The sequence below is a fragment of the Rhinopithecus roxellana genome, chromosome 15 (assembly GCF_007565055.1).
Source record: "Rhinopithecus roxellana isolate Shanxi Qingling chromosome 15, ASM756505v1, whole genome shotgun sequence".
NCBI classification, from domain to species: domain Eukaryota; kingdom Metazoa; phylum Chordata; class Mammalia; order Primates; family Cercopithecidae; genus Rhinopithecus; species Rhinopithecus roxellana.
This window is the reverse complement of record NC_044563.1, coordinates 57009527-57022085: the sequence shown is the minus strand read 5'-3', so window position 1 is coordinate 57022085 and position 12559 is coordinate 57009527. Positions and strand designations below refer to the sequence as shown.

General features: G+C 46.4%; 1 protein-coding gene across 5 annotated transcripts in view; it reads left to right on the top strand.

The window, feature by feature from the left end:
- The window catches only part of SLCO2B1 (solute carrier organic anion transporter family member 2B1), a 54782-nt gene that overhangs the window by 25525 nt on the left and 16698 nt on the right, over nucleotides 1-12559 (top strand). For all 5 annotated transcript variants that reach the window (XR_748369.2, XM_010366804.2, XM_010366806.2 and 2 more), the window contains one exon: nucleotides 10910-11012. Coding sequence is in view for 4 of the 5 variants with exons in the window: in XM_010366804.2 (XP_010365106.1) it covers nucleotides 10910-11012 (103 nt within the window). In the remaining variant the exon portion in view is untranslated. The remainder of the gene's footprint in view (nucleotides 1-10909; nucleotides 11013-12559) is intronic.

Below are 12559 nucleotides of genomic sequence, written 5' to 3'. Positions count from 1 at the left end.
ATCTATGTGTCTGTTATTTCTGGAATATGTCTGAGAGTTTGGGATTCTAAAATTATATGGTTTTAAAGTCTGTGTTCCTAATAGAGCTTCTCAAGTACTTACATTATTCTAAAAGTCTGTGCCTCGAATGGTCTGTGACTCCCCAAATCCACATTTCTAAATGGCTGCAATTTTGGCTAAGAGTCTGTAAGCCTGTGATGTCCACTGTCTTCCAGTCATCAACTTCGATGTACTTCTTTGGGAGAATGGTCAGAGATGGAGGACAGGAGTGTGAGGTGGCAATGGTCCTTAAAACCCAGGACTTAGGGCTGGTCTATCAGGATTTACCCAGCCAGGAGGCTCCCATTTCCCTGGGACTTTGTGTCTCCACGGCAGCATCTGTGAGTTCTGAGGTGCTGCAGTCCTCCTAGCCCCCAGTGCCTCCTCTTTGCAGGCACTGCCTCTAGACCCCGCTGCATCTCACTGATGGACGGATTGGCCCATAGAGGGTTAAAGACATGTCCAGAGGTTGGACAGCACCACAGGCCCTTGCACCGGTCTGTACAAAGCCAGCTCCTGGCACCAAAGAGCTGAGGAAAGGCTTCCCCAGACCACCAGGTCTGCACATAGAGCTTCCTTTAACATCACGGCTTGAGGCCCTGTTGGGGCGATCTGCTTGAGTGGTTTTCTGAATTGAACCCCACAGAACCCCAAGGGTACCACCATAGGGAGGAGGAGGAGGGGTATCACCGAGCAGGGCTAAGGGCCTTCCACCCCTCTACACACACACACAGAATATAGAACTGCTCGGACTGAAGTGTGTGTTTTCATACCTGTCTAAAGACTAAATCTAAAGAATGAGATTTCAATTGGGAAAAGGGTTCTGTTCCTAAAAACCAGCTGAGCTAGTCCAATACTGCCATTTGTCAGAGGAGGAGACTGAAGCTAAAGAAGAGATGAAAGGTCGCTGATCAGGCCCAAGAGGCACCATGTGAGCTTCCGTGATGTCTAAGGCATCCTGCAGTGGCAGGGACAGGGCTAGACATGGCAGGGGTTAGACACATGTCATGCTGGAGGCCTGTTGACTTCAATAGGGGTGGCACCATGCTCAAGGAGCTGAAGAGAAGACTCGGAGTCAGCAAACAAGACATAGGGTTTATTGAGGGAACTTACATACAGGGTGGTCCATTGGTGGTGGGCTGGACAGAGAATCACTGCCATTTCTAAAAACCATGCAAATCCTATGGCACCCTCCACCTGGCAACCTTCACTTAACCCAAAACAAAGGGCCTTGATCTTTCATACAGCCTGTGTTTCATGAAATGAGCTGGGGGTTCAGATGTCCTTCATAAATAAGAAACGAATCTCTGGGTTGGCCACTCCCAGATTCCTTAGCTCAGAACTCCAAATGAGGCTGAGTGTGGTGGCTCACACCTGTAATCTCAGAACTTTAGGAGGCTGAGGTGGGCACATCACTTGAGGTCAGGAGTTTGAGACCTGCCTGGCCAAATAGTGAAACGTGTCTCTACTAAAAATATAAAAATTAGCTGGGTGTAGTGGTGTGCACCTGTAGCCCCAGCTACTTGGAAGGCTAAGGCAGGAGAATCGCTAGAACCTGGGAGGCATTGGTTGCAGTGAGCCGAGATTGCGCCACTGCACTTCAGCCTAGACAACAGAGCAAGATTCCATCTCAAAAAAAAAAAAAAAAAAAAAGAACTCCAAACGCACGTTCTGTTTAGGCCATAGGATCATTCTCAGGATATGCTTAAGAAGCTAGTACTGTCAGATGGATCTACCATGCAATATGGTGGCCGCACCATACCAGCCAGGCTCTGCTACTTACTAATTCTGAAATCTGTAAAATGGGTATAACCGTAACATCTGCATCTCAGCGTCTTTGTAAGAATGAAGTGAGGCAAAGCAGTGAGGTGGGCAGTTCAGTGCCAAAGCGCAGGCACAGTAAACAGGAGTGCTTGTTCTTGGCATCTTTCTCAGAGCAGGCCAGCTCTGAAGGGGAAAACTAACAGAAAAAGTGCCTTTTTTCTAACCTTATATGCTTTTCCTTTTTACATGGTTTTGAACTTTTTTATTTTTTAAATTTAGTTTTTCAACCGACAAGTAAAAATTGTATGTATTTATGGTGGAACATGATGTTTTGATCTATGTATGCATTGGGGAGTGGATAAATCAAGCTGTTTAACACATGCCTTACCTCACTTCCTTATCTTTGTGTGTGTGTGGTGAGAACACTTAAAACCTACTTTCTTAGCAATTTTCCAGTATGCAATATATTGTTATTAACTGGACTCATCATGATGTACAATAGATGGTCTGAACTTATTTCTCCTGTCTAACTGAAATTTTGTATCCTTTGACTAACAACTTGCTCTGGTAACTACCCTTCTGCTTTTTGCTTCTATGAGTTTGACTTTTTTATATTCCACACCTAAGTGAGATCACGCAGTATTTGTTTTTCTGTGCCTGGCTTATTTCACTTAACATGATGCCCTTAGGTTCATCCATGTTTTCACAATGACAGGATTTCCTTCTTTTTTAAAGCCAAATAGTATTCCATTGGGTATACATACTACATTTTCTTTATCCACTCATCCATTGATGGAGTCTTTGGTTGAATCTATATCTTGGCTACTGTGAATGGTGCTGCAATAAGCGTGGGAGTGCAGTTCTCTCTCCTTTCTTTGATTTAAATATATTCTTTTATTTGAAAATTTGCATTTTTTCATTTTCTTTTTAAAAATGTTTTCAAATTTTTATGTGTGCATAGTAGGTGTATATGTTTATCAGGTACATGAGTTTTTTTTTGTTTGTTTGGTTGGTTGGGTTTTTTTGTTTGTTTGTTTTTTGAGACAGAGTCTCTCTCTCTCTGTCACCCAGGCTGGAGTGCAGTGGTACAATCTCGGCTCACTGCAACCTCTGCCTCCAGGGTTCAAGTGATTCTCTTGCCTCAGCCTTCTGAGTAGCTGGAATTACAAGTACCCGCCATCATACCCAGTTAATTTTTGTATTTTTAGTAGAGATGGGGTTTTACCATGTTGGCCAGGCTGGTCCCCAACTCCTGACCTCAAGTGATCCACACCCGTCAGCCTCCCAAAGTTCTGGGAGTATAGGCATGAGCCACTGTGCCCAGCCTACGTGAGATATTTTGAATTGGCGTACAATGTGCAATAATTATATCAGGGTAAATGGGGTATCCAATACCTCAGGAAACAAGAAAGAATTTATCATTTCTTATTTTTTAAATTGATTTTTCAATGTATAACCAATCAATAGAATGTATTATTTCTTTGTGTTACAAATGTTCCAATTATACTCTCTTAGTTGTTGGTTTCGTTTGGTTTGTTTTGTTTTTCTGAAACCTAGTCTCACTCTGTGACCCAGGCTGAAGTGCAGTGGTGCAATCTCGGCCCACTGCAACCTCCACCTCCCGGGTTCAAGCAATTCTCCTGCCTCATCCTCCCAAGTAGCTGGGATTATAGGCTACAGGCTCCATATTGGCCATGCTGGTCTTGAACTCCTGGCCTCAAGTGGTCTGCCTGCCTTGGCCTCCCAAAGAGATGGAGTTACAGGCGTGAGCCACCACACCTGGCCCTGGTCCCTCTCTTAGTTTTATTTATTTATTTATTTATTTATTTATTTATTTATTTATTTATTTTGAAATGGAGTCTCGCTTTGTCACTCAGGCTGGAGTTCAGTGGCGCAGTCTTGGCTCACTGCAACCTCTGTCTCTCGGGCTCAAGTGATTCTTCTGTCTCAGACTTACAAGTAGCTAGAATACAGGCATGCACCACCATGCCTGGCTAAGGTTTGCATTTTTAGTAGAGTTGGGGTTTCGCCATGTTGGCCAGGCTGGCCTTGAACTCCTGACCTCAGATGATCCACCTGCTTCAGCCTCCCAAAGTGTCTTTGTTATTTTTAAATGTATAATAAATTCAGCTCTCTGTCTCTTTAATATACTGATTTCTAACCTAAGGTTAGAAGTTCAAGACCTGCCTGGCCAACATGGCGAAACCCCGTCTCTACTAAAAATGCAAAAAATTAGCCAGGCGTGGTGGCGGGCGCCTGAAATCCCAACTACTTGGGAGGCTGAGGCAGGAGAATCGCTTGAACCTGGGAGGCGGAGGTTGCAGTTGGCCGAGATCGTGTCATTGCACCACTCCAGCCTGAGTGACAGAGCAAGACTCTGCCTCAAAAAAAAAGAAAAAAGAAAAGAAAAAAGAAAGCTGGGAACGTGTTTCATTCTTCATGGAAACTCAGCTCTTACTGAGAAAACACTCTCTTTCATGGGATGTGAGGAAGTTAAGCAGATCTCCCATCCCCGTGGCTGCTTCCCTTGATGATATGTGAAGGAACCCGAGGCTGGCAGAGGGTTCCATATCACCCCAGAGTCCACATTGGCTCTGCGGGTCAGGGAACCTAGCCCCTGGACAAAGCCTTCTTTTAACAGGAACTCAGCTGTCACCACGGATAGTGCCTGGATCCCTAGGGGCCCAGCAGACAGGAAGGCCTTCCATGGGCTGAGCCACACACAGCACATGGTGTCCAGCAGGCTTGCAGCAATCAGCAAAGAGCCCCCAGAAGGGAAGTTCCAGCAGCCTTCTCCATCCAGGGCTGCTGACCCAAGCAAACACAGCCCAGATGGGTCACACTGCAGTCCCTGCACTGAGCAGAGGCGCGTTTCCTGTTTCTGCAGCCCATTATTACTCAGCTGTCCTCAAAACAGATGGGGGGCAAGCAGCAGAAATCTGTGGAGAACACAGGGTCAGGAGCTAAGGACAGTTAGGGCTCCCAGTAGCCACAGAATATAGCCAAAATCTCAGCCTGGCCTTCCAAAGCACCCAAGTCTGGCTCTGGCGGGTCTTTTGGCCCCAGCTCCTGCCCCAGTCAAGCACTGCTGTAATCAGGTTGGTGTCCCCACTGCATCCTGCACAAGACAGGCTCCTTCCACCACCGTGCCTCTGCTTCAAATCTGCTCTCCCTTTCTATCTACCCAAACCCCAAAACTCACTTCTCCCTGGATGCTGCCCCTGACCACCCAGGCCCTGAAGGTCTGTCACTCCTCTCCTGTTCCAAACCTCATGCTCTTTCACAGCAGGAGACAGGACTAAGACAGGGAGACTAGAGAACCTGGGTTTGGTTTGAGAGCTCTGCCAATAACTGCCTGGGTGACACTTCCCCTTTTGGGGCCTCAGTCTTCTCTTCTGTAAAATAGGCGCAATAATAATCCCTGCACCAGACAGACCATTGTGGGAATTAAATGACATGATAGATATGAAAGTGCAGTGTAGCTGGGCGCAGTGGCTCACCCCTGTAATCCCAGCACTTTGGGATGCCAAAGCGGGCAGATCACCTGAGGTCAGGGGTTCAAGACCAGCCTGGCCAACATGGTGAAACCCCGTCTCTACTAAAAATACAAAATTAGCCAGGTGTGGTGGTGTGTGCTTGTAGTCTCAGCTACTCGGGAGGCTGAGACAGGAGAATTGCTTGAACCTGGGAGGCGGAGGTTGCAATGAGCTGAGATTACACCACTCCAGTCTGGGAGACACAGCAAGGCTCTGTCTCAAAAAAAAAAAAAAAAAAAAGTGCAGTGTAGACCAAATAGGAATGTACACATGGGAGCAGACGACATTGTGGTTGTTTTTACTCTTTATGAGAACAGGGAACCCAGGCAAGGAACTCAGAAGCTTCTGCTTACCCTGCCCCTTCCTGATAAAAAATGTTGGGAAGTGATCAGTCTGTCCCCAGCCTGTCCTCCTGTTTCCTGGGGCAGCACTCACTCCAGCACTCTCTCTCAGCTATCCAGGACCCTCTCACCACTGTGGCGCCCCTCCCAGACCACTCACCCAGAGCTTAGACGGGACTCAGAAAGGAGCAAGGATTCACTGAATCTCTTTAAGGCAGCATGTCCAAAAGAAATGTTACATGAACCACATATGTAATTCTAATTTTTTTGTCCACATGCAAAAGTAAAAGAAATTAATTTTAATAATACATTTTATTTAAACCACTATATCTAAAATATTCTCATTTTAACATACAATAGTAAAAAATTAATGATGAAACATTTTCCTTTTTTCATACTAAGTCTTCAAAATGCAATGTGTATTTTATGCCTACAGCACATCTCAATTTGGACTGGCCATATTTCAATTGCTTAGAGCCATACGTGACAGGTAGCTGCTGTATGAGGCAGTGCAGCTCTAAGGTATAAATGAATAATCCACACAGGCTGCCTTACTCAAAAAAATAAGACAACGTAGGATTTCAGGTTCCTTCAAATCTTACCACAAACATTCTTCCAGTCCTTTATCAGGGCTTTCTGACTCAGGGGGCTTAGTGGATAAAGTATGAGGTTTTTTTTGAGTCAAGGTGTTGCTCTGTTACCTAGGCTAGAGTGCAGTGGTGCCATCATAGCTTACTGTAGCTTCGGACTCCTGGGCTCAAGGGATGCTTCCACCTCAGCCTCTTGAGTAGCTGGGACCACAGGTGCACGCCACCATGCCCAGCTAATTTTAACATTTTTGTAGAAATGAAGTCTTACTATATTGCCCAGGCCGGTCTCAAACTCCTGGCCTCAAGCAATCCTCCTGCCTTGGCCTCCCAAAGTGCTGGGATTATAGATGCGAGCCCAGTCAAAGCATGAGTTTTCTACTCAGGCAAGCTTGAGCTCGGATCTGAGTCCTGCCACTCTCTAGTTATGTGATGCTGAACAAGTTGCCTACCTTCAGAGCTTGTTTGCTCATGTGTAAAGGAGTGTAGGAATGGCTGGCAGGTCCCAGTGAAGATGGAGCAGGCTCATGTATACATAGCTACCAGCCCATATACCAGTGGCCTGGCATGTCCTGGAATGGTAGTTCCACTAGCCCTGGTGTGCTCTGTGGACCCTTGGCCTGTCTCGGAACCATCAGCAGTTCAAGAACTCCCTGGGAGCATGATGGCGTCTCCTCTTGCTTTCATTTTTTTCCCCAAAAAGCCTGGCATTGGCTACACCCACTGCTGGTTAGAACCATCTCTTGCACTCCTCTTTCAATTGAACCACTATTTCACCCTAGGCCCTTGCTAGACACAAGAGTTTGAACAGAAAACAAGATAAACATGAATCCTGCTCTTGCAGAGCTCAGGGTCCACAGGGGAGAAAGTTGTCAAATAAGGTTTGCCTCAGACCTAAAGCATGTATAAAACAGACATTCTTTATTTTATTTAAAAATCAACTTAATTTCTACTGTGAATGCCCATCCTGCCAGATCATCAAGAAATTCAATCTCAGCCTTTCTCAGAGCTCTCTGACCAAGGTGAAGCAAAGGTCCTGTGTCTTACACAGTGCCCAAGCACCAGGGTGCCCCTTGCTCAGCAGACATCAGCATCAGCCCACTGTGGTCACTATGGTGATGCCCACTTGCCATCCTGGCCCATGTGGTTCCTTTACCATGCTTGGAGCAGAGTCTTGGTGAGGCTGGCAACATGGGAGCCCAGCCTCCCTAGGTCACCCTGCATCCTGCCCCTTGGAGGTGAATTGCTTCTGTGGGCCCTGTCTCAGAGGGTACGTGGCTCCTTGCTGCTCATGGAACCCACAGACTGCTCTGTCTCTGCCCCTTCCTCTTTTCCAGGCTTTATTTTAGGGAAGATGGTATTCTTTTCCCCTCATCCTCAGAGCCTCCCTCTCTGCTCACACCCACCACAAAACCCAGCAGAATCTCCTCAAGGGACTCAAACTCTGGAAACAAAAGACAGGAAGGGAAATCTTTGCAACCTATTACTGCTTTCTGACATGTCACAAACATCCCCTGAGGACAGGAACCCCAGAGCCTGCTCCCTGCTGGAATGAAAGAAGAGAGAAGAAAGGGAAAAAAAGCCCAAGGGAACAAACACATGAATTAATATTTGAATGAATTTTCCTGCTGGGACAGACCAGCCTTGAACCAGCCACATCAGGAAGCCAGGTTGGGGAGGCATGGAACATGGGATCCCCCCAGAGGTGGTGGCTGACATGAAGCTTCTGAAATGTGGGGAAATCCAGCATTTGCCTCATGATGATCTCAGAAAAAACGAGATGGGAGAAGAAAGAGAAAGTGTCAGACCCAACCAGAGTGTAAGTCCTGTAGGAACCTCACAGGCAACATGGGAAGAGGAGGCAGAACCAGGAAGTCCAAATGAGCGCTCTCCAGCCCAACAGGTCCTTCCCTATGGCCCATGGCATCCTGGCCCTGGACTTGGGGAAGCCTTGGCCTGCACACTCCTAGTTACAGGGAGCTTGCTTCCTTCCAGGGCAGCCTCTTCTAAACTACTGTCCACACTGGGTGTAAGTCTTTTTTTTTTTTTTTTTTTTTTGAAACACTCTATCGCCCAGGCTGGAGTGCAATCGCACCATCTCGGCTCACTGCAACTGTTACCAAAAAGGGTCTGGATCCAGACCCCAAAAAAGGGTTCTTGACTCTCATGCAAGAAAGAATTCAGGGCAAGTCCATAAAGTGAGAGCAAGTTTATGAAGAAAGTAAAGGAATAAAGAATTGTTACTCCATAGGCAGAGCAGGGTGTTCCCAAAAGTAAGAGGAGGAACGCGTCCACCCTAGGTACAATATATGTTTATATAGGATGAAAAAAGAGCATGGGGAGATGTGCTCTGCTACAAGGGTTTGTGATCAAGGATTTTCTTAATTACTATATTTTGCAAGAATCAATATTATTATCTTTAAAGCAAAATTAGGAATGCTTCTGCTCTCAAGACATCGGGATATCAGGACACTCCTAAGTCTGGGTCTATTTAGTAAACATTTTCAATCTGTTCCTTTAACCATAAACATCTAGAGGCTAGGAATGCCTGACTTTCTGGGAATGCAGCCCAGCAAGTCCCAGCCTCATTTTTCCTAACCCTCAGTCAACATGGAATCGTTCTGATTCTAACGCCTCTGACACAATCTCCATCTCCCTGGCTCAAATGATCCTCCCTCCTCATCCTCTTGAGTAGCTGGGACTACCAGTGTATGCCACCACACCTGGCTAATTTTTTTTTTTTTTCTGTGATGGAGTCTTGCTCTGTTGCCTAAGCTGAAGTGCAGTGGCACAACCTCAGCTCACTGCAACCTCTGCCTCCCAGGTTCAAGCAATCCTCCTGCCTCAGCCCTCCTAGTACCTGGGATTACAGGCATGTGCCACCATGCCTAGCTAATTTTTGTATTTTTAGTAGAGACAGGGTTTTGTCATGTTGGCCAGGCTGGTCTTGAACTCCTGACCTCAGGTGATCCACTCGCCTCACCCTCCCACAGTGCTGGGATTACAGGTGTGAGCCACTACGCCTGACTGATTTATTTTTTTTTTTATTAGAGACGAGGTTTCACCATTTTGCCCAGGCTGGTCTTGAACTCCTGAGCTTAAGCAATCCTCCCACCTCAGGCTCCCAAAGTGCTGGGACTACAGCAGTGAACCATCACACCCGGCCTCGGCATAAGTTTTCTTCCAGGGAATTTTTCGCTTTTAATTCTGACCTCAGCCTACATAGAAAAATGTAACTAAATTGCACTCCACTTGCTCACTTATATTCAAATGACCCTGTGCCCATAGCAACTTCTCCAAGATTTAGTTTCCTCATCTAAAATATGTGCATAGTAATAGTACCTGCCTCACAGAGTTTTGTTAGAGAAATGTAGGTAGAGTACTCTGTGCCCTTGGCATTGGTTGCCCCCTTCCTGCAGAGTATACCAGTGAAGTGCTCAGACTCTGGAGCCAAGATGTCTGGATTCAAATCCTAGCTGGACCACTTATTATCTGTGTGGCTTGAAACAAGACATTTTCTCTCTGTGTCTCAGTTTTATTACATGACAAAAAGGGATGATTATGGTATCTACTTCATTTCTTAAAACTGATTTTTGACATTTATTTCCTTCTCCAAGTTGTTGGTAGGGACGTATATACTTCAGGAGGTTGTGAGGTTTCAATAAGTTACGCATTAGTCATTAGAACAGTGCCCAGCATATAGTAAGTGCTTAGTAGGCATTAACCGTTATTTATCATTATTTCCTTTCTTATTTCTGACAATCAGAAGATGGTGATTGTGCCCCCTCCCTGCACACACACAATATTCTTGTCCCCTCTTTTTCAAAAGTTGCACATAGGCGGTCCCCACCCAGGTGGAGGGACATACTCCAGGGTGTCCATGGGCATCTTCACAGCTTGGACCCAAAGCTGAGTCCGTCCTCTAGGTGTGACCTGATTCATCCAAGAGGAGCAGTGACAGTGGGAGTGAAGATTGACGGGACTGGTGTGTTGGTGTTTTGGGTAGCATTGGTGGTGATGATGGAAGTGGCGATGGAGATGAGGCTGGAGATACTGATCTCAGTGAAGGCAATGGTAATGATGATGATGATAGAGAAAGCAATAATGACGTTGATGATTCTGATTATCATCACGTGGTGGTGATTCTGGAGGTTCAGGTGACAGTGATAATGATGATTGTGCTGGTGGTGGTGATCACGACAGAGATAACAATAGCAATCATCATATCGTGATGGTAATGTCATGACTAAATTTGTCATTTAGTCACAATGATATGGGTGATGTGAATGAGGGTGATATTTAAGCTGAAAGGAATAGAAATGATGACGATGATTATGGTGATGATTTTCCTAAAAATGTTGGTGATTATTATGATGTTAATAGTGGTCATGACAACTAACCCATGTGGATACTGGTGATGACGAAGTTTAACCATAAGAATTTTATTCATTCTTTCAAAATCACTTGTTGGGCACCTGTAGGGCCAAGAACAAATGGAACACTGCAGGCCTCAGTTGCTCCTGAAGATATGACAGGGCCCTCACCCTCTCCTCTCCAAGAGCTCTCCTTCCCAGCCCACAGCCCACCCTGAATGGGATCGCTGGTATCCAGCGGACTGTCCTTGGTTTTGTGTCTCCTTCAGGGCAAGGACTCTCCCTCTAAGCAGAGCCCTGGGGAGTCCACAAAGAAGCAGGATGGCCTAGTCCAGATTGCACCAAACCTGACTGTGATCCAGTTCATTAAAGGTAAGTCAGCTCAGACCAGGTTATGGGGAGCCAGGGCCAGAGGGGCCCTCGAGGCTGTACAGGATCCAGTCCTTCCCGCCTTTCTTGATTCATCTTCTCTACCGGCAGACCCCGCGTGAGCACCATCTACTTCTTGTGAGTCTTTGCACATGCAATCCTCTCTGCCTGGACCATCATTTTTTATTGCTTTCAAAATCTCCCCTATGGGCCAGGTGTGGCGGCTCATGCCTGTAATCCCAGCACTTTGGGAGCCCGAGGTGGGCGGATCACTTGAGGTCAGAAGTTCAAGACCAGACTGGCAAACATGGTTAAACCCTGTCTCTACTAAAAATACAAAAATTAGCTGGGCATGGTGGCAGGCACCTGTAGTCCCAGCTACTTAGGAGGCTGAGACAGAAGAATCACTTGAACCCAGGAGGCGGAGGTTGTAGTGAGCTAAGGTCATGCCACTGCACTCCAGCAGACAGAGACTTCATCTCAAAAACAACAACAACAACAACAAAACCTTCCCTATCCCTCTAGGTCCAGCTCAAAAGCCACTGCTTTCTCCACAAGTCCAGCTCTCCTGGCCAGCAAGGCCACTTCCCTCCCTCTTTAGCTCTCAGAACCCTCAGGGCTTCTACATGAGTTCAGGTCTGAGCCTGTGCTCCTGAAGGTCAGGCCTGTGCTGACTCATCTATGACCCTTCCCCCCTTCCCACCCACCACTGAGCCTGCAAATGGGAGGCCATCGAGAAATTGTCAAATTCCCAGGCAGAAGCATGGGCGGAGAGAGCTCTGGGATAAATTCCAGAACTTGGGCTTTTGTCCCTGATCCCTGCTCCCTTCTGGGCCTCTGCTTCCCCATCTATATAGCGAGGAGGAGACTCAATGATCTAAAGTCCATGAGGCTATGATCCTGAGACTATGAACTCAGTCTATCAGTAACCAGAGTACACATTATGACCAGGCCATTCTTTCTCAAGATTATGACCCCAGGAGCATTGATTGAGTACCTGCTGTGTGCCCAGCTCTTACAGAGCTCTGGATGGCAGGTCAGAAGACTTGGATTTGAGTCCTGCCCGTAACAGTGACCAGTGTACAATCTTAAAGAAGTTAGTTTCCTTTTCTAACTTGAGTTTCCTCATCTGGAAGATTGGGTCAATAATCCTTGCTCTGCCTATCTCAAGGGCTATCATGAGAATCAAATGAGATGAAAAATGGAAAGCCTCTTTATGCTATTAAAAAAAACTATACTCAAGTATAAGGTACAATTATTTCAATTATTACTCTTGTTCCACTGTTATTCTGACCATGCCCTAGGATAGTAAATTGAGCTGCCTGTGGTTTAGGAGGGTACTATCCACAGGGGTTGCTTCATTCCTTACTGAGGATTTCTGCAACAGGAAGGAATTAGGCCTATTCTTGGGAAGAACTTCCTAAGATTTGACGTTGGGGCAGGACATGGTGGCTCACACCTGTAAACCCAACCCTTTGGGAGACCAAGGCAGGAGGACCTCTTGAGCCCAGGAGTTTGAGATCAACCTGGACAACATAGGGAGACCCTGC